Source organism: Haliotis asinina, chromosome 11 (assembly GCF_037392515.1).
Source record: "Haliotis asinina isolate JCU_RB_2024 chromosome 11, JCU_Hal_asi_v2, whole genome shotgun sequence".
NCBI lineage: Eukaryota > Metazoa > Mollusca > Gastropoda > Lepetellida > Haliotidae > Haliotis > Haliotis asinina.
In genome coordinates this window covers 57,985,358-58,007,752 of record NC_090290.1, presented here as the reverse complement: position 1 = coordinate 58,007,752, position 22,395 = coordinate 57,985,358, and the positions used below count along the sequence as shown (strand labels likewise).

Here is a 22,395-nt window from a genome sequence, read left to right as displayed (position 1 = left end):
TTATTTGACTCAAATTCCATGTGTTTGGCTCAGTTGACACAGGTGTGAGAGGAGTTACATACCTGTACCAGGGCCTAGAATTTCGAAGCTCTCTTGGCCCTAAGATTGTCGTAAGTGCCATACATTAACATAAACTTACGACTACCTTAATTAGCGCTAAGAGAGCTTCGAAAATCTAGGACCAGTAATATTCAGACAGTTGACGTAATTTCCATAAACTTGCATGTTAATTCATTGCCGGATAAAAAGTGTTCACGAATCTAAATTTCGCAATTCAAAGTTTACACATTTGTGAGGAATCATCTTACCTTAGTAACAATTTCTGTTTAATATTCTGTTGCATATTTATCAAATGACAACCATTTAATCAACATATATGTACAGTGCCGCGAACTCTTTTAACATGGCGGACTGGGATTGTAAACAGGGCTGCCTAACTATATATATGGGATTGTGAACACGGCGGCCTAGCCATGGGATTGTGAACATGGCGGCCTAGCCATGGGATTGTGAACATGGTGGCCTAGCCATGGGATTGTGAACATGGCGGCCTAGTTATGGGATTGTGAACATGGTGGCCTAGCTATGGGATTGTAAACATGGCAGCCTAGCTATGGGATTGTAAACATGGCAGCCTAGCTATGGGATTGTGAACATGGCGGCCTAGCCATGGGATTGTAAACATGGCGGCCTAGCCATGGGATTGTAAACATGGCAGCCTAGCTATGGGATTGTGAACATGGCGGCCTAGCCATGGGATTGTGAACATGGTGGCCTAGTTATGGGATTGTGAACATGGTGGCCTAGCTATGGGATTGTAAACATGGCAGTCTAGCTATGGGATTGTGAACATGGCAGCCTAGCTATGGGATTGTGAACATGGCAGCCTAGCTATGGGATTGTGAACATGGCAGCCTAGCTATGGGATTGTAAACATGGCAGCCTAGCTATGGGATTGTAAACATGGCAGCCTAGCTATGGGATTGTAAACATGGCAGCCTAGCTATGGGATTGTGAACATGGCAGCCTAGCTATGGGATTGTAAACATGGCAGCCTAGCTATGGGATTGTAAACATGGCAGCCTAGCTATGGGATTGTAAACATGGTGGCCTAGCTATGGGATTGTAAACATGGTGGCCTAGCTATGGGATTGTAAACATGGTGGCCTAGCTATGGGATTGTAAACATGGCGGCCTAGCTATGGGATTGTAAACATGACAGCCTAGCTATGGGATTGTAAACATGGCAGCCTAGCTATGGGATTGTAAACATGACGGCCTAGCTATGGGATTGTAAACATGACGGCCTAGCTATGGGATTGTAAACATGGCGGCCTAGCTATGGGATTGTGAACATGGTGGCCTAGTTATGGGATTGTAAACATGGCGGCCTAGCTATGGGATTGTAAACATGGTGGCCTAGCTATGGAATTGTAAACATGGTGGCCTAGCTATGGAATTGTAAACATGGCGGCCTAGCTATGGGATTGTAAACATGGCGGCCTAGCTATGGGATTGTAAACATGGCAGCCTAGCTATGGGATTGTAAACATGGCAGCCTAGCTATGGGATTGTGAACATGGTGGCCTAGCTATGGGATTGTAAACATGGCGGCCTAGCTATGGGATTGTAAACATGGCAGCCTAGCTATGGGATTGTGAACATGGTGGCCTAGCTATGGGATTGTAAACATGGCGGCCTAGCTATGGGATTGTAAACATGGCGGCCTAGCTATGGGATTGTAAACATGGCAGCCTAGCTATGGGATTGTAAACATGGCAGCCTAGCTATGGGATTGTGAACATGGTGGCCTAGCTATGGGATTGTAAACATGGCAGCCTAGCTATGGGATTGTAAACATGGCAGCCTAGCTATGGGATTGTGAACATGGCAGCCTAGCTATGGGATTGTAAACATGGCAGCCTAGCTATGGGATTGTAAACATGGCAGCCTAGCTATGGGATTGTAAACATGGCAGCCTAGCTATGGGATTGTAAACATGGCAGCCTAGCTATGGGATTGTAAACATGGCAGCCTAGCTATGGGATTGTAAACATGGCAGCCTAGCTATGGGATTGTGAACATGGTGGCCTAGCTATGGGATTGTGAACATGGCGGCCTAGCTATGGGATTGTGAACATGGCAGCCTAGCTATGGGATTGTGAACATGGCAGCCTAGCTATGGGATTGTAAACATGGCAGCCTAGCTATGGGATTGTAAACATGGCAGCCTAGCTATGGGATTGTAAACATGGCAGCCTAGCTATGGGATTGTAAACATGGTGGCCTAGCTATGGGATTGTGAACATGGCGGCCTAGCTATGGGATTGTGAACATGGCAGCCTAGCTATGGGATTGTGAACATGGCAGCCTAGCTATGGGATTGTGAACATGGCAGCCTAGCTATGGGATTGTGAACATGGCAGCCTAGCTATGGGATTGTAAACATGGTGGCCTAGCTATGGGATTGTGAACATGGCAGCCTAGCTATGGGATTGTGAACATGGCAGCCTAGCTATGGGATTGTAAACATGGCAGCCTAGCTATGGGATTGTGCACTGTGGAACAATAACGCGGCAAGAGGCCGACAAATGTAATGTCATTACGCTAAATAAAAAAGTGAAACGTTTCTCGTGCGTCGGTGCGTCACTCTTATTTGTGCGCGTAACAATTTTTTATTGTCATTTAGAAAAAAATAATTTTGACTTGGCCAGGTCCCGATTATCCATTTGTCCACTATACGAATGAGTGTCTGTAAGAACGAGAGTGACTGAATCTACAACTCATTAACACATGCTAAAACTTCCGAAAAGCCTTGTAAACAAAGTCCTACCGCCCTCGTCACTTTTGAAAAAAGAACATTCCCGAGAAGCATTTAATTTTTTATGCAGCCTTAGTTAAACAGTTGTCCGAAAATTGAACTGGAATTATGTGCACAGAGCACAGATGATATCATGGTTGCCTGTCAAAATGGACAACGATCCATATTTATGCTACTCTGAAATGACGTGTGTCTATGGAAATTACGCCAGGTGTCAGAAGACAGTTGGCACGAGTCTTTAAACTTGAGGCTGAAGTCTCCTGGAGTCTCCCACCATGTATCGATGGAATATTGCTGAATGCGGAGTAAAGTCAAGGTCAGTGACATTACACAGGTGCCGCGTGCACACAAGGGCCCGTATCTCATCTCGTGATGAAATTCAGAAACCATGAAGGTCTCAGATGTTTACCGTTCACTTGAAATCACGATATCACACACACTTTAACTCGCATGCGCGCACTCACGCACACACGATTCACCGAAAAATATGGCAGTAGGATATGCAGCTTGTCAATCAGGGATACTCTACAACCTCTAAATAAACTCCCTGGTTCAACGGACGAACTCCGCTGTGCGAATTGCCTTCTCTGGGCGAACCTCCTCAGATTACAGAGAGCTCAATATGCCACATCTATCACGGCCTTCAATGAGCAAATATACCAAAGAAAACACACAATCCGTCAAAAAAGCAAGTTTAAAACGATTTATTATCACAGATAGAATATATATGCTTGTGCAAAACGGTATGTGTTATTCTTCCATGACACGTGCAGTTTATACAAACTGACACGGTTTATACATATGTGTAATGCGTCAGGCAACTTGACAACTGCGACTGCCCGGATTATATATACAATATACAATACTCTTTATACAATACCTAGTATAGTATAAATAACATAACAAATAGGGACAAGTTTCCATCATAACAATTGTGACAAACACCCATCAAATATAAATCTAAGAAGTTAGAATACATGTAGGTATCGGATGTTTGCCGAACCTCCTCAACACATCTGACACATGAATCGGCGGTTTAGAAAAAGTATACCACGACGATGTGTCCCTTTTTTCGTTGAAAATGTGTACAAACGATACCGGGTCCTGGCACATTAAAGGGTCACAAAATAGATTTACCTCCCGCGCCTTGTCAACACTAAAAGAAGCTAAATTCTTCAAAGGCATTTAGAAGTTGGTGAGGTAATACAAGACACTATTATGGATGACAACTTCTTTAATTCTTTTAACACGACGTTTCAAGGCTAATTCTTGCCCCTTCGTCAGGTGGAGAATTAAAGAAGTTGTCATCCATAATAGTGTCTTGTACTAAAAGAAGCGGACGGAAAATATTTGTTTGTTGTGTTTTTTTTATTCAGAACGGAACTGAACTTTAATGCGCTCAGGCCTGAATACTCGGAAGAACAGGTACAGATATGCAGTTGAGAATACATGCGATAGCGGGATGTTTTGCACGCAAGGCGAGACAGTTTTCATAATGGTATTACACAATATACACACTCTTTTGAAACAATAATTCGTTTATAGTTGAACAATTCCTTTCATTTTATCACATTGGATGTGTTGTTGTTCAAAGTCATCAAGTCTTATGGCATAAATGAAAATACTAAATCTAAAAGATTACACTTATTACTCTTTACCAGTCTATGCTTATGAGTCTCAGTTTCCATTTATGCTAAGTTGATGCCAGACAGGTGCGTGTGTTGAACACAATACGATAGGTTGTAAAACCGTCTAATTGTTGATATATTCAGGACACTTTTTCAATGGTAAATCCATTGTCATGTTTTGTCTAAAGACAAAAAGCATGTAAAAAAATTTTATCTCTACAATGTTCCTATACATTGTCAAATGCACATACAATTTCCACATCATGACAAAACAGCAATGTTATATGTTAAATGTTATCTTACATCGTCCAAAATATAAGCGTCAATTTCCACTTCACGTTAAACATGTTCTTTATACAACTTTTAACATATGTTGTCGAGAGGATAAATATCCATGAATATTGATACTGATATACATGCCATAAATAGAGGTATTATAATTGTATTAATTACATCAATGATACACATCTATACACATCCTCAACTTAATAAATTCTACCCAGATTGTATAACTTGTAAGAATGGAAGGTATGTCTGTGTTGACATAGACGCCATGACTTATGTGTAGCATTATTTAATAAATACCAGAAAGTTTTATAACGAATTGTATTATTTGTATCAGTGAACACTAATCTTGTCCTGTATGACATGATTTACATATTCATTCTCTTGACGTGATAGATTCAGAAAGTATTATACTATTGTACGACATGGAAAACAAAGGATATTGAGGTGGACCAGTACAAGTTACAAAATATTAGGTTCTCTCCACAGTTTATGGACTGATGTCCAGAACGAGTAAAGCTCGTACATGTTAAGGCACGATATTTTGTTGCTTCATAGTATCTGCTTATCTCCCTTTGGACATACTTGAAATTTGGAATTGCTTCTTTTACCTTTGGGGAGTATATAACTTGTTTAACAACAAGACATATGGCGTTTAGCGAATTACCATTTCTTTTCTTAAATCAAAGCAATTTTCTGAGTTGAATTCAATGTTGCCTCCCGCCACTGTTTTATGTCATCTGGTTAAATCAATCCATATTTATTTTACATATTTTGGTTCACTAAAAAGGTAAAACATTGTTTCTGGTTCTTTGAACAAAAGGTGCAGAAAGCAGTTGTTTAAATATCAGTTCCATGTAAAAACCTATTTGTAGGTATGACATACAGTATTTTCATCTGTAACCATTTTAGGCTACTAATTCTAGTTCATCTGTATCTCTCACTCTTCCTGTACAATGATCTTTGGTAAGTTGGTTGTAGAAGAGAGAGAGATACACGTATCTAGTACCCTTTCCGTCATTCAAAAGTTGGTTGTGGAAGAGAGGGATGTGCAGAAAGGCATTATTGGCGTAGAGGGCAAGAGAACCCCAAATATGAATAGCGACTGGTGATATTCTGTTCAAATGAAGTTAAGGAACACAAGATTTGTACATACAGGTATTTGTCGTTGGTATTAGTATTTCAACGCAGAGCTAAAACTGGTTAAAACGTATAACACTCGTAGCGCGAACTTTGAAACTCATAGCAAGAGGTAAAGGTCGGTTTCAAATTCCAATTACACGACAGGAACAATATCCGGGTACCTTGAAAAACCGAAATGTGATTGGCAAACCGGCCGCAGGTTCATCTACAGCCAGCGGTAGATTAATGTAGTGCTGTAAACATTCCCCCGGGCATGCCCCTTTAACACTGAAAGAGAAAACATCGCACACTTGGACTATATGTACACAAGTTCCTCAAGGAAATGTATGAACAATAAAGGCTAATACTGAACTAACTCTATGGATGACAACTTCATTAATTTATTTCGTGAGTACGACGTTTCCATGCAGACCCTCGTCCTGTTGATACGCAGAAATGGTCCAAGGAACTGCAACAAAACACAGCACTAACGAAATAAAAGACGTGTTATCCATAACGTTCTATACTGCACTTGCCACAAAATGCCACTCAAAGACGCCACCGGGGAATAACGTCAAAACATTACAGATAATCTCGAGGCGAAACCTTCAAAGAGTGGATCATGTTAACTGGGAACCCCATCTTCCTGACAATTACTGTTTGAGAACAAGTGTCTATACAAACGTTTTGTGTGTTTATAAAAGAAGAAGACAGCCTGTCGAGATTTCATTATGTTAATGCTCTCTCACTCGATGACCGCTTTAAAATAACGGGGGACACTCACGCGCAAAATCCATGGCGTATAAACTGGTATGCCCCAATCTTGGTCAGCTGAGCTATCTTCCTTGGGATGTTTTCCACATCTACCAAAGTTTCGTTGACGAAGAACAACTCGTCCCTAGAAGCACCATGAGAAAATGTTTGTTTCATTTGAAACACGTCTTAATGCATTAAAGCCGAATATACTACACCAGAAGGCTCAGCAAATGTCGCTTTCTTGGGGAGTAAGAAGTATACATCATTTAGCAAGTTTTCCAGGAACACCAGGAAAACACCTTTTCACTAAAGGGACATCAGGAACTTGTTTCAAGCACTGTAACCACGATAAGAATAAAACTTTTGGAGTATGATGTTTTTGTATGTAGCAGGAAAGTAGCAAGCTTTGCACATGTCTTGTTTAGCATAGCAGCAGCTGCAGCAGCAATAGTAATAGTTGGAGGAGGAGGAGGAGGTAGTGGTGTAGTAGCAGTATCAGAACTTGTAGCAACAGAAGGAACAACATAAATACAAGCAATACAAAGTACAACAGTATCAATAATAGTAGTGGCAGTGGTCACAATGCACAACATTCAACGCACAACATACGTCAGAACAACATACTTGAGAGCGGATCTGGAACAGTGTGAACCAACTGTGCTAGCTTTGGGAAAGGTGTAATGACAACAAACGGAAACCGATCACGAATGTACTTGTAGCTATATGGCTGTGATATTGATAAAACGTCAGTCAGTCCCCATACACTACTTACGTGGAACAGCACACATCAGAGTCAAACTGCAGCGTGCCTGAACCAATGGTGCTGGCGCTAGTTGCTGGCTTGTTTTCCGGGGAGTGAACTCCGCCGTCCCAATTGACGTGAGTAGAAGCGGGGATTCCCAAAGACGTTTTCAGTTCATCGAGGGTCATAAACATGTTGCCGTAGCTTCTTTTAATGTTGTCCTGGGCATTCGAGTCGTCCAAGGTTTTCATCGGAGAGATGGAGGGAAAAGGACGGTCATAGAAAATGTCTTTGCCGTACACCATCTTCAAACAGTTGGATAAAGGGTTGTAGTAATTTCTGTAGGAAGGGTATTCGGAATGTCCGTAAGACCTTGTATAGTAACGCTGAAAGGGACCATAGCTGGCACGTGCTGGCACGGACATCCACGTGAGAACAAATAGCAAGCTGAGCATCTGAAGCAAATTATTCAGCACCAAAGCAAGTTATTCTTGCATGGGATGAAAAAAAGATAATAACATGAACTAGTCGTTATCTGGAACATATAATTTTGGTTAAAGTTGAATGACGGGATCGAGCTATCAGGCTACGAGGAAACATATATTTTCAATATGTATTTCAAATACCTGTAGTATATATGTGACCCGATTACACAGTGGTGAACGAGCTATTCAGTGTTTTGTTCTTGAGCGTTGCAAAACGAGTCAAAATATCTCCTAACTAAATGCCAAACAAATCCCTCTTTCATGACTTAATATTGAGTACAATACCAGTAGACTTGCAAATAAGAAAGTCATGGTCCGTATCGCCGCAGGATAAAGCAATCAGCACATTGTCTATCATTGTCAGTGGTGGATCGTAAAATGATTTCACGAGGACATATCGATAAATTTCATTCAAGTGCTAATCCGTTTCAGGGCCAAATAGATCGAGATGAATTTTAAGTGCAACTTAATGGCTTCAGATTCAGAGTGAAATATTTCATGAATCTCAAATGCAAATGTTTGGTACATATTTATATAAAGAAAGAATACAAGCTAAAGTGAAATATGGGTCCACCGTATTTGAATTATCACAATAGAATGGAGGGGAATAACACTTGATACCAACTGCCGGTACGAAAGCTCACCCTCCTCAAATGATGTAATATGTACTTGTACAAAGAGGATGTGACAAGTATCCTTATATGTCCAAAGATTCAGTTGATATTGACATATATTTAACTTGCACTCTGTACCTCGCTATAAACTTGAAAGATTTGGAAGGAAATCCTTTGTTTTCTGACCCTCTACTGTGGAACTCTGTACCCTTGTCTATAAAATCAGCAGTGTGTTGGAGATGTTTGGCTTACATATTATGCTATGGACTGTGGAAGCTTTCAGACACTGCTTCGAAACGCACATGCCTTAATTCGAAAAGAAAATGGTACGAACAAGTAAAAGCTGTCAGCTGACATGGCACGTGACCAGTTGTTAGTAAACAGGAAATATACATGTACACTCACAAACCTAAGAATACACTTATGTCATCAAAACGTTACTAAGCACTCTCGTGGAGCAAACCCCAGCTCTGATGCCCATTCCTAACGAACGAAATACTTCTTGTATGTTTCACTACTGACATCATCAAACTTGGGTATATATGTTTTCGCCATTGTTTCTTTCGTGTCCTTCAATACTTTGTACGTTGTACAGTAAACCAGTAAGGAACAGTTCGATGAGAATCTTTCATAAACTGCTACGAAAACATTAGTAAACATTATGCCAAAGCAAACTGCAAAAAAGATGTACCGCTCGACCGTTTGTTGTGATTTTACACTTACGATATGCTTACCATGATTGTATATTAAGCACATGTTTGAACATTTGAAAACATATGAAACCATATTGGGTAAGCGCAGTATTTTCGGAAGTATTTACAAAATGTATCTCTTTAGCAAATGGTCTGTTAGGAGGAACATGCGCACAAACAAGAAGCGTAGCTTACCTGGACACAGTGCAGCGACATTCTACCTTGTCTTGGATCAGACATCGACTCTGCTCTGATCCGTGTGTCAACCGCCCTTTTATCAACGGAAACCCGGATTCAGCCTCAGTAACCTCTGGTGACGTCAGTCCAATGTGTTCCAAATGACAAAGGGAGGTAATCGTTACCACTATTAGTTCCTCCACTGGATCCCAGTCACGACAGAGTATCTTACTTCGCAATAAAATTTGTACAAAAATTATTTTTCATCAAATGTTTCAAATGTGACATATGTCTACTTTATGAAGTAGCCAGGTCAGGTAAAGATTGGAATATGAACGTGGAACATATGCCTGTTATAGTTATATGTTTAATGAAAACGGAGAAAGTTTAGATATAGTGGAGACAAACTAGGCTGGGCTTGTTTTGTTTGTTTGTTTTTGCTGCTGTTGTTGTTCTTCTTCGTCTCCTTCTTCCTCTTCTTCTCTTAGGTCATTGTCTCCATTTGATAGTCGAAAGATGTACAATAAACTACGGTTATAACGAACAACCGTTCCAGTTCGTGGCAACAGTAGTTTACAGTGTCTCGGTACTTTACATCGTGTATGCTCGCAAAGCCTTGTCCTAAGTAACTTTTTATGACTTGGAATTATTATATGTGTGCATATGGCTTAAATGTGGAAACCGTGAAGATCCGGGTTAGAACTGGTCTTCAGTAACACAAGCTTGTAAGCGGAGACTACGGATCGGGTGGTCAGGCTCGCTGACTTGGTTGACATATCTCGTGGTATCCCAACTGTACAGCTCGAAGGTCATGCTGTTGATCACTGTACTGTCTGGTCCAAACTCGATTATTTACAGATTCGTCGTCAGATAGCTGGAATATTGCTCAGTGCCAGACAAACGAAATAACCAAACAATCAACATAACTGTGGAGAGAAGACTGATTGTAGACGTATAGACAAGTGTACTTTTCATGATAAACAAACTTGTTTCATCACAGCCATTCCGAACATTGTTTCTTGACTGCCAAAATCTGCAAACTTTTACTTCAGAAGCGGAAACAAGTTTTACATGGTAATAGGTAACAGTTTTACAGTGTGTGTGTGTGTGGTGTGTGTGTAGTGTGTGTGTGGTGTGTGTGTGGGGGGGTGTGTGTGTGTGTGGTGTGTGTGTGTGTGTGTGTGGTGTGTGTGTAGTGTGTGTGTGTGTGTGTGTGCGCGCGCGTGCGCGCGTGTTTTATGATACCTTACTGGGGAGTTTCCTAGTTATTTAGTAATAACTTGTATGTGGATGTGGTTCTCATGTGGTTCTCACAGTTTTATTGTACTTACACAGTGTATTGTTATGTGGTCGTTGGTGAGATGTCTGTCTGTCAGTTTGTCTGTCTGCCTGTCTGTACTACAAGGCAGAGCAATTTTCATTACCCCCCGCATAGCGTTTCGCGGGGGTATTCAAATGCGTTGGAGGTAATCCGGGGGATATTGATGACTCTGTCTTTTTGTTGTTTTTTATTTTTTTGTTTTGTAAATTATGCTTTAAAATATGAGGGGGAGGGGCGGGGACAACTGATTTTGTTGGTGTAGGGGTTGGGGAGAGAAAGGCTCTCACATTCTACGTGCTTCCATAAAATCATCATCACACCATAAATATAGAACGGTCACTTAGATACTCAGTGTTCTTGTAAAAAAAGCTCATTCCCTTGTCCTAAGGGCACCTGTATACGCGATAGTTGCTCCCAGTCAACACATGGGAGATATTTACATTTATTACCCACGTGGTACTTCGTAAAGGTGTTTCATAACAAAGTGTTATGACACATATGTGTCATAACACCTTCGAGTGATTTGATTGGCTAATACGTGAACTTTGACATTACTGGTACTACTTTCATCACTCATTCCATTCATAAGTTTCATTCAAGTTTTCACACCTGAGACCATGTAAAACGAAAACACTTCTATGGAATTAGATAAAATTTATTTCATTTAGTGTGGTTACTAGCATTACTTTCAATTCTATGATAACTCAAGATTCTGTAATAAAAACGAAAATAAAACAATCTATAAAAATACGTAAACAAATAAGTCTAGTAGGTCTCTCATGAGTGTAAATAAATATGACGTCGCCCGTAAAAGTTATTGATTTCGTCAAAATTGAGGGACAATTGGTTGGAAGAGTTGTGAATGTTATCAAGAGATTGAATACCTTCTGCGTGTATGTTGTCAGTACTGCACAGTAACACACAACATCAAGAGACGAGCGGCGCTCTTGTGTCTCTATCACTGCCACTGTCAGCCGCATCCATTCGCGCCCTCCCGAACAAACATATTGTCACCATTGCCATTCCTCCCGTGGTTTGTTATGTAGGGGTCAAAAGCACTTCCCAGAATCTGAACACAATAGGCTTGAAATCGTCTTCGTTCGAGGTTGTAGGCTGTGTTTTCAGACTCAATTTTCGGTGGAGTCTTCAACATAAACATCGAATGTCGACAAGTGGGAACTCCAAGCCGAGGTGAGAAGGCGTCACTGGCATCCTGCGCAAAGCGTCACGGAATTATTTACAGTAACTCGTCCTCTGATAAAGAACATTAAGCCCAACTATTTGAGACATACAGTTCCCTGTTATTCACATTCATCTTTGCTGTTGAGTTTGTCGCTCGTAATTGAATGGTCCCTATAACCTTCTTTGTGAACACTTCTCAACATGACGACTAGCCCGACAGTGATGGCCGACTGACGTTCAGGCACGATTTAGGTCACGTAGTCAAGTTCAAAATATTTACACTTCGCAAGTGTTTTGATGAATTATATTATTGCTTTTGAATACAAATCCTCAACTGAAAAAAATTAAATTTTGATTACTACTTGATTCTGTCTTAATCTGTTTATTTTCATGTGATTAGACGCCGTACAGGAAATACATTGCCTCTACGCTGCGTACGTTTTCCTGGAGTGAAGCGGTTGACATTCCAATCACCAATATGATGTATTAATCCGTGTTACATGTTTCTATGCAAAACATTGCTTTATTTTAACGATTTTTTTCACTTTTTAGAACGTGGGTAATAAATAGGATACAAAACTCGTTCCCCTTTCATATCAAGTTTATGTCCCTCGTAAAATAATTTTGGTTTGTCACGAGCTAAAGAGGGAGAGACAGAGGAAGGGACTGAGTGGGAAGAAGAAAGGGGGAGCACGAGAGTGAGAGAGAGGGGAGAGACGGAGGGCGAGATAGAGAGTGAGAGAGACTGGGAAGGAGAGAGTGAAAGATTGAGAGAGGGAGGAGGGAGGGAGAGAGAGAGGGAGGGAGAGATAGAGTGACCGATTAAGAGTGAGAAGGAGAGGCTGGGGGAGAGAGATACAGAGTGAGGGATTAAGAGTACGCGGAGAGAGGGGAGGGAAGAAGGGAAGGAGAGAAATATAGGAAGAAAGAGGAGGGAGGGAAAGAGGGAGAAAGATAAAGGGGGCGGGGAGAGGGAGAGACAGGGCGGGAGAGATAGGATGAGGGATTGACAGTGGGAAGGAGAGGGAGGAAGATAAGGAGAGAGACAGGGGAAGAGAGAGGAGAGAGAAAGAGTGAGGGAGAGGGAAGAGAGAGGGGGAGGGTGATATGACGCGTTCGAAACAACATTTTTTAGGAGCGATCATCCCACGGGAAACAAATCAGTCTGAGGTCAAATTAATCAGTCTTGAAAATATACACATAAAGATGAAATGTTTACAGCGCAAAGACAGACTGAAATATTTGCAATGCGAAGACAGGCTCAACTTTATTTTCGGTAGACTTTTCAAACGCCGTTGTTCAGCTGGGCAACAGTGTAAGAATTTGCATCGAAACATCGCAGTTTGCAGCTGTTTTCATTACGTTGTAAGCTGTCCCATTTACTAACCAGCCTCTTGAATGCCAGCAAAAGTTTGTTTCTCATAGAAATAAATATATTTAATTGAACTCATTATTAACCCAAGGGATCAACCTCACTGGCCTATGGGACAAGGTGTTTCATCGCTAATCGATAGAGAGACTTGTTAATCCGTACATTCGTGACCTGCACCATTGCCGGGGAAAGTAATAACTGGTTAAACAGGGTTTTGCTATATAAACCAACTCATGTAGTATTCCTCCTCTATAACATGCATTAAGGATATCATTCAAATAAACTATATAATTACTTCACCCGCCAACGAGGTAAAGTTTCTCTAGCTTTGGACTGTTACAAAAATATATCCTGTTAGTCGATTAAAAATGATTGCTATGTCATCTTTGAAATTATACAAGTATGTGATTTATTAAATATGTGTAGGGTAAGAACTGAAATGTACTGACGACACCGCATTTCAGGTTCCAACAGTGGCCGACATCAACTAGAGATGCATTCTTGACTGTGTCCGTTTAATACAAAAAATGTTATCTGTAATCTGATCGTATCCGGGTGCTTTGTCAGTATTGAAGGGAAGAAGTCATTGCACCTAAAGTCGTATATGACAAGAAAATGTCCTGCTGACTAACACAATCATCGGAAGACTTAATAGGGTTTGTTACGCTGTGAACTGCTGCGTCATCCCGGGTAGAATATCTTAAAATAGGGTGAATCGTCACTTCTACTGACATCTTGATTTATTGGGGTTGCCAGTCTACCCACGCAACCATTAGGGTGTTTGCAGGGGTGTGCGGTCCTTTGATGTGTCGTTGTTTGGATGGATGGACAATTGAGTGGGCAGAATTCGGGTGCGACGAGTGCAAGTAAGGTGCCATGTGAAACGTGGGGAGGGGTGAGGGGCGGAAGATGGGGAGAGGTAGAAGATGGAAGGGTGGGAGATGGTGAGGGGTGGAAGATGGGGGAGAGGTAGAAGATGGAAGGGTGAGAGTTGGTGAGGGGTGGAAGATGGGGAGAGGTAGAAGATGGAAGGGTGGGAGATGGTGAGGGGTGGAAGATGGGGGAGAGGTAGAAGATGGAAGGGTGAGAGATGGTGAGGGGTGGAAGATGGGGAGAGGTAGAAGATGGAAGGGTGAGAGATGGTGAGGGGTGGAAGATGGAGGAGAGGTAGAAGATGGAAGGGTGGGAGATGGTGAGGGGTGGAAGATGGGGGAGAGGTAGAAGATGGAAGGGTGGGAGATGGTGAGGGGTGGAAGATGGGGGAGAGGTAGAAGATGGAAGGGTGAGAGATGGTGAGGGGTGGAAGATGGGGAGAGGTAGAAGATGGAAGGGTGAAAGGTAGGGAGGGTAGAAGATGGGGAGGGGTAGAAGATGGAAGGGTGGGAGATAGGGAGGGTGGAAGATGGGGAGGGGTAGAAGATGGAAGGGTGAGAGATAGGGAGGGTGGAAGATGGGGGAGAGGTAGAAGATGGAAGGGTGAGAGATAGGGAGGGTGGAAGATGGGGAGAGGTAGAAGATGGAAGGGTGGAAGATAGGGAGGGTGGAAGATGGGGAGGGGTAGAAGATGGAAGGGTGAGAGATAGGGAGGGTGGAAGATGGGGAGAGGTAGAAGATGGAAGGGTGAAAGGTAGGGAGGGTAGAAGATGGGGAGGGGTAGAAGATGGAAGGGTGGGAGATAGGGAGGGTGGAAGATGGGGAGGGGTAGAAGATGGAAGGGTGAGAGATAGGGAGGGTGGAAGATGGGGAGAGGTAGAAGATGGAAGGGTGGGAGATAGGGAGGGTGGAAGATGGGGAGGGGTAGAAGATGGAAGGGTGAAAGGTAGGGAGGGTAGAAGATGGGGAGGGGTAGAAGATGGAAGGGTGGGAGATAGGGAGGGTGGAAGATGGGGAGGGGTAGAAGATGGAAGGGTGGGAGATAGGGAGGGTGGAAGATGGGGAGAGGTAGAAGATGGAAGGGTGGGAGATAGGGAGGGTGGAAGATGGGGAGGGGTAGAAGATGGAAGGGTGAGAGATAGGGAGGGTGGAAGATGGGGAGAGGTAGAAGACGGAAGGGTGAGAGATAGGGAGGGTGGAAGATGGGGAGAGGTAGAAGACGGAAGGGTGAGAGATAGGGAGGGTGGAAGATGGGGAGGGGTAGAAGACGGAAGGGTGAGAGGTAGGGAGGGTAGAAGATGGGGAGGGGTAGAAGATGGAAGGGTGAGAGATAGGGAGGGTGGAAGATGGGGAGGGGTAGAAGATGGAAGGGTGAGAGATAGGGAGGGTGGAAGATGGGGAGAGGTAGAAGACGGAAGGGTGAGAGATAGGGAGGGTGGAAGATGGGGAGGGGTAGAAGACGGAAGGGTGAGAGATAGCGAGGGTGGAAGATGGGGAGGGGTAGAAGATGGAAGGGTGAGAGATAGGGAGGGTGGAAGATGGGGAGGGGTAGAAGATGGAAGGGTGAGAGATAGGGAGGGTGGAAGATGGGGAGAGGTAGAAGACGGAAGGGTGAGAGATAGGGAGGGTGGAAGATGGGGAGAGGTAGAAGACGGAAGGGTGAGAGATAGGGAGGGTGGAAGATGGGGAGGGGTAGAAGATGGAAGGGTGAGAGGTAGGGAGGGTAGAAGATGGGGAGGGGTAGAAGATGGAAGGGTGAGAGATGGTGAGGGGCGGAAGATGGGGAGAGGTAGAAGATGGAAGGGTGGGAGATAGGGAGGGTGGAAGATGGGGAGGGGTAGAAGATGGAAGGGTGAGAGATAGGGAGGGTGGAAGATGGGGAGAGGTAGAAGACGGAAGGGTGAGAGATAGGGAGGGTGGAAGATGGGAAGGGGAGGGGTTGGAAAGTGTGCAAGGGTGGATATGGAGATAGGGAGGGTGGAAGATGGGAAGGGGAGGGGTTGGAAAGTGTGCAAGGGGTGATACGGCCGAGTGGAAGATGGGGTGGGTGGGGTGGATATGGTGATACCGCGGAGTGGGACCCAGGTGGGAACCCAGCTTGTCATTCAGCATGGGTTACGTACACAATGATCACATGACTATATGTGGCCCTACAGTAAGGTAGATCTACCTCTGTATAGTGATCAGTGTCGTTTGTAGATAAGATAAGCCTTCCCGATACCAAGTTGTCCCAAGCTACAAAACCATTAACAGAATCTCAAAGCAAAACCATTTTTTTCAAGGCCACTTCAAGAGATTCATTGAGTTTGAAGCAGCCATTAGCAATATTCCAATAATATCAGGGCAGGAGACACCAGAAATGCGCTTCACACATTGTACCTATGTGGGCAATCGAACCCGGGTTTTCGGCGTGACGAGCAAACGCTTTAACCACTGGGCTACCGCACCGCCCCCGTCAAAGCTGGACTGTTAATTGATATTTGGACATATGTTTCACAAGATGCTAGGGATCATGAATGTTTTGGGGAATATATTTAGTAGTAATGACTGAGCACACAATTTCATAAAAATATTCCCCAAAATATTAATGACCCCTAAATTCTTTGCCTTGACCACATGGCCCCATAACAGTGAACACGATTTGGTTTGTTGTTGTTCTCTATCACAGGTAAGCGAGGCAATGGATCTTCGCTTTCGTGTCCTCTGTGTTCCAAAATGACTTCATTTTAAACAGTTTTACATTCTTTTCATCTTGTGGGTGGCGGGGTAGCATACTGGTTAAAGCGTTCGCCGCAGTCTCGGGTTCTATTCCCCACATGGGTACAGTGTTTGAAGCTCATTGCTGGTGTATCCCGGCGTGATGTAACTAGAACATTGTTCATTGTGAAGCGATACTCGTTTTATCACCTTAACCATATCAGGAGACATTTTTTAAAGTGCTGATCCGGGATTTTGAAAATGGGGTGTTTGCATCTGAATGTAAGTCATGAAACGACGTGGTTGAGGGAGTAGGCTACATATACAGTATCTGGAAACAGTGATGTGGGTGGCGTATCCGGTTTTCATCCGTCAATGCCTGGCGTGTTAACTGATTATTTCAGTCACTCTTAGGCCGACCTGCTTACTCCTCGATTGGCTCCGTTTGATTGAGAGGATTTCGACAGCATTTGGTTAAAGCTTGGGAAGGTCTACTTGCTGAATGATAAGTTGGGGAGTTAGGTAAACGCCCTAACAGTGGATAAGTAACACGTTAGTGAAACCCCAAAATGTTGGTATACAGCATACAAATCGTGTGTATGTGTGGCTGCGTGCTCTAGCCAAGATTTAAGCTGGTGTTATAGTGCTGACTCGCTGACATACCATGCCACAGTTAAGCGCTGTGCTCCAGAAACGAAGTCCATCCCTCCCTATTGAGACTAAGTCAGAATCGTTTTCAGGGAAACCGAGAAAAGTAAAACTGACAAAAATCTTTAAACAGCAAACGGCACCACTTCAAGACCTGTCTCACATAGCTACCAAGCTCTACTGAAAGATAAGATGAAGTTTTCGAGTTGTGCTCCGGAAACGAAGCCCATCCCCAGTCCGAATCATTTCCATGGAAACCGGAAAAAAATGACAAAAATCTGTAAACAAAAAGAGGCACCACATGTGCACTTTGGGGTCTGCCTCACATATCTGTCAAATTTTGCTGGGGAAACGAAGCCCATTCCTCCCTTTTCAAAGGAAAGTCTGAAATGTTTCCATGGAAACGGAGAAAAAATTACACCATACAAAGCTGAAGATAGCAAAAGGCACCACTTTAGGTTCTGATTGATATGTCTACCAAGTTTTGCAGAAAAAGAAAATTGCATGGTTCTTGAGTTATACTCCAGAAATGAAGCCCATCCCTCACATTACACTAAGACCCAAACGTTTCATGGAAAACCAAAATCAATCAATCAATCAGTCAATCAAATAAATAACAAAAGGCATAACCATAGGTTTAGTTATTTTATCCTGAACACAGATCAGCATGGAGTGGATAATATTGGTTGGTAAAAAACATTTGGTCTGGAGGGACTGTTTATGTTCCTGTGTGTGAATATCTAACTGACCAAAACTTAACACAGATATTGTTGGGAAATGAGAGCCCTGGGCCACTCTCACCAACATCAGTCTGTACACCACCCTGATCTGTTGCAGCCCTTGGCCACACCCACCAACATCTGTCTCTATTCCACCCTGATCTGTTACAGCCCTAGGCCACTCCCACCTACATAAGTCTGTATACCACCCTGAACTGTTACAGCCCTCTGTGGGCACATCCACACCAACATCAGTCTGTATTCCATCCTGATCTGTTTCAGGCCTTTTGGGCACACCTACCAACATCGGTCTCTATTCCACCCCGATTTGTTACAGGCCTTTGGCCACACCCACCAAATTTAATTTCTATTCCCCTCGATCTGTTAAATGCCTCTTTTCGCCACACCCACCATCATCAATCTCTGTTCCCTCTGATCTGTTAAATGCCTTTTTTGACCACAACCAACATCATAAATCTATGTTCCCTCTGATCTGTTAAATACCTGTTTTGACCATAGGCCACCATCATTAATCTCTGATCCCTATGATCTGTTACAAGCCTTTTTGGCTATGCCCAACATCATCAATCTCTATTCAACATAGGGTCTGCATTTCAGCCTAGAAATTCCATTAAATGTCATCTCCGGCCATAAATATCACAAACCTATTTTAAACCTATAAAATGAAAACTGTGGCTTTTGTCACTCTTTATTTTCATGCAAAATGTTATTCCTTACAAATATGCTTTACTCATAAAACTGCCAACTGTAAGCATATTAACATATTTGTGATGTGTAAACGCTCTTGCCACTCAAATCTCCAGAGTCCATTCTACTGTTTTTCTACAGGAAATCCATAAGCAATCTCAAAATAATATTTCCCAGAATCACATGTATATAAATATATAAGAATTTTACTCCACTCAACAAGGGTTTACTTATATTCTCAGCTGAGAATAGGCATGTCCGTTTTTCTGACATATCTAAAACGATGTCAAGTGTTTGCGTTCCTTTCTGTGTGTTTGCTAAATGCCTAAAACATCAATATTTCAACATCAGGACAGTAGTCAGAAAATGATCAAGTCTGGACCAGACAATGCAGAAACTTGAAGTCAATCAAGTCACCTAACCGCCCACAAGTAACTGAGTTGCCTCTTCTGGCCAGCATTGTGTGCTTGGGAGATGTCCTGACACTGATTACACGTGGAATTCATCTCAAAGAAATGTGTTTTCAACATTATTCTTCGAATACAACAGCACTCATGTCTTCATCAAAAACAAACATCACTGAGCACAATGTAGAACTTAATCTTTTTATTGCCATTTTCATGAACACCATGTCAGTTATCAGTTGAGCAATACCAACATTTACAATGTTTATAATGCTAAAAGAGAGCAGATTCAATTACAGAAGCTACACAATGTCAACAGTACAAAGAGAAGGATATATAACTTTGTTCTTAGCTCAATTATCAAAGAAACACAGTGAGTGACTTGGCTTAAAATGAACAGTATTCCAGTTACATTGCACCTACATCATCAATGATCTTTCTCAGTTTCAGTATATTCCTTTACTATCCATTAGCTGACCAAAGTAAGACTAAAGTTATTATTGATAAGCTATGAAGCCATGGTTATTCCAGTAACTGGAGGAGTCTAGTTTACATGAAAACCTGTGAAATAGTAACCATGATAAAAAATACATGACTAAAAATATTTTTGAAATACTCTTTAAAAATTCAAAACACATAATATTTGTCTCCAGTCACCTGTAAACAAAAAAACAAAATACAACATCCAACAAGAAAATCATTCAGTGTGCAAAGTCATCTCAGTGAGTGAGTGAGTCTAGTTTTATGCCTCACTCAGCAATATTCCAGCTATATGACAATGGTCTGTAAATAATAAAGTCTGGAACAGACAATCCAGTGATCAACAGCATGAGCATCAATCTATGCAATTGGGATAAGATGCGTCAACCAAATCAGTGACCCTGACCACCAGATGAAGTTAGTCACCTCTTAAGACAAGCATGGATTCCTGAAGACCAGTTCTAACCCAGAACTCTGAGCACTAAACATATGATATTGCTTACACCTGTGGCATGTTCATGATAAGGAGGACAAAGAACGTCACATATCCAGCAATATAAACATCACAATCATTAGTAGAAAGAAATCAAGATTCAGGATATGTAAGCTTGAATGGATCAGCTCCTGCAATAAAACACAAGTTGACAAGTGCTTTGATTACAGCTTGGATAATTACAGAATATGTTTTAAAAATTACTATCTCATTACAAGGGTGACTGTTATTACCAAATTACATTTTTTAACATATATATTTTCAGTTTTCAAAAATATCTTTTGGCAAAGAATAAAACATGTTTGACAAATAGTTGTCAGGTAGATAGTTTGTAAAATATCATGAAACGCTCTGTATAAATGTACCGGAACATTAAACCGCTTAATGAGAGTCATAGACGGTTACAAAAAAATTACAAGCCTGGAGCATACAGCTGCTTCATTTGGCTCTGCATCCGTTGCAAAAAGAAACATGTAAACATGAAAAAACATATATCACCGCTGATTTGCTGAATGTCACAACAAAACTTTATTCTATACTACTCAAAAAGAGTCAGGTACCAAAAGATGTAAATCCATGTAACAATTGTCTGTACATCTTAGGCTGGCCAAAAGTCAAACACAAGAAATTGTCTGTACATCTTAGGCTGGCCAAAAGTCAAACACAAGAAATTGTCTGTACATCTTAGGCTGGCCAAAAGTCAAACACAAGAAATTGTCTGTACATCTTAGGCTGGCCAAAAGTCAAACACAAGAAATTGCCTGTACATCTTTGTAAGGCCAGAAGATGAAAATACTTATAATAATTCTATGATGGTCTTAGGCCAGAAGATATGAAAAGAAAATATATTTAATAATTCAATGTCAGTGTTTGTTAGGCCTGGCCGTACATAGGGAAAGGTATGGATTTCAATGTGAAGAAGTTCTGCAATGATCCTGTACAAAGTCTTCAGACAAATCATCTTCCCAGTTTTCCCATGTAGCAGTATTAGCAGATACTGTCTCAACCTCTAAAGCCACCTCAGTAAAACCTGATATTTTACTCCGCTAAGACACCTCCCTGTGTTAAGTTGTGAGGACACTTGCACAGAAGATTGTGTCATGTAACCCTGAATAAACTTTGGCTCCTCAATATGAATGAAGTATGCAACAGTTATTGAGTCCAGAGACCATATACCATATACTACTGAGCCAAACTCCCTTTACAGAACCTCATGAGGAAAGTCATTGTTGAGACATGTCACACTTCCTAACTATGTCTGCTGAATAAATTTCATTACAAGGTTGTAGAAAGGGTGGGTGAAACGAAGGCAGAAATGTAATTGGCTCAGTCACAGATTCAGCAGCCAGACTGTTGAACCCCTTATCAGAACACAACTATTTTCTGTTTGGGGCTCAATGCCATGACACTGAAAAAAACCAGCAAAAAAACCCCAAAACCCTCTTTATTGAAATTTGGTACTTGTTGGTTTAATTCAGTTTTGAAAAACAGAAATCAGACATGATGGTCTCAATACTACACTCATACCAAGGAGGCCAAATCATGAAGCTGTAACCATGGCAACTACTGGAATAGCAGATGTGATTTTATTGAGACAGATTTTGGAAGAAAACATGAAAATGGTAACCAAAATCCTTTGGCAATTTTCACAGTCGCATAAGTAATTTTTCAAATTTTTAAAGTTTTTCCTGCAGAAGGAGAAGTATGTCATTTCTGGTCCGCTATGAAATCTCAATTGCACCACAAACGACTTGTTTGGCTGGAACTTGTGCGTAACCAGGGAAGCATTCATTTAAAGCCATGAGTAATCTCCATCTGTTTAGGACTTGGACCTCCGTGCCTTGACAAGGAGGACAAGGAATGAGAGAAAGCGATACCCCACCAGCAGTGCACACATCAGACTGACATCCAGGATCACGTTGTCCTGAAACATAACTCAGACTTCTGTATGACATGCCATATTCATGTGTTTATTCAGTTTGTCTCTTCACTCACACATTCATATATTTATTTGATCACTGAACATCCCAGAATGCTACATTCAAACTGTTTGGCAGCAGTCTGTCAGTAATCTCGTCTGTGTGTGGCAAACCTGTGATTGACGTTATGAGCTACAGATAAATACTGCTGGCATAGGATGATGTACAATCAGCCATGTTTATGTTCTAGGCACCTG

At 42.0% G+C, this 22,395-nt stretch overlaps 3 protein-coding genes across 4 annotated transcripts in view; all 3 read right to left on the bottom strand.

The window, feature by feature from the left end:
* Window positions 1-4,122: 4,122 nt before the first annotated feature.
* LOC137256161 (uncharacterized) lies at window positions 4,123-9,399 on the bottom strand. The gene is made up of 4 exons (XM_067793865.1): window positions 9,341-9,399; window positions 7,385-7,809; window positions 6,641-6,754; window positions 4,123-6,144 (listed from the first exon to the last, which is right to left on the bottom strand). The coding sequence occupies exons 1-4, from the start codon at window positions 9,383-9,385 to the stop codon at window positions 6,000-6,002; spliced, it is 729 nt and encodes a 242-aa protein (XP_067649966.1). The 5' UTR covers window positions 9,386-9,399; the 3' UTR covers window positions 4,123-5,999.
* Window positions 9,400-11,613: 2,214 nt separating this feature from the next.
* LOC137255581 (uncharacterized) lies at window positions 11,614-16,182 on the bottom strand. Its single transcript, XM_067793004.1, has 2 exons — window positions 14,083-16,182; window positions 11,614-11,787 (listed from the first exon to the last, which is right to left on the bottom strand). The coding sequence occupies exons 1-2, from the start codon at window positions 16,180-16,182 to the stop codon at window positions 11,614-11,616; spliced, it is 2,274 nt and encodes a 757-aa protein (XP_067649105.1).
* A 3,251-nt stretch (window positions 16,183-19,433) lies between these two features.
* Window positions 19,434-22,395, bottom strand: part of LOC137256058 (protein white-like) — a 71,718-nt gene continuing 68,756 nt past the window's right edge. For both annotated transcript variants that reach the window (XM_067793739.1, XM_067793740.1), the window contains exon 20: window positions 19,434-22,143. In XM_067793739.1, coding sequence (XP_067649840.1) covers window positions 22,039-22,143 — 105 coding nt within the window. In that variant the 3' untranslated portion in view covers window positions 19,434-22,038. The remainder of the gene's footprint in view (window positions 22,144-22,395) is intronic.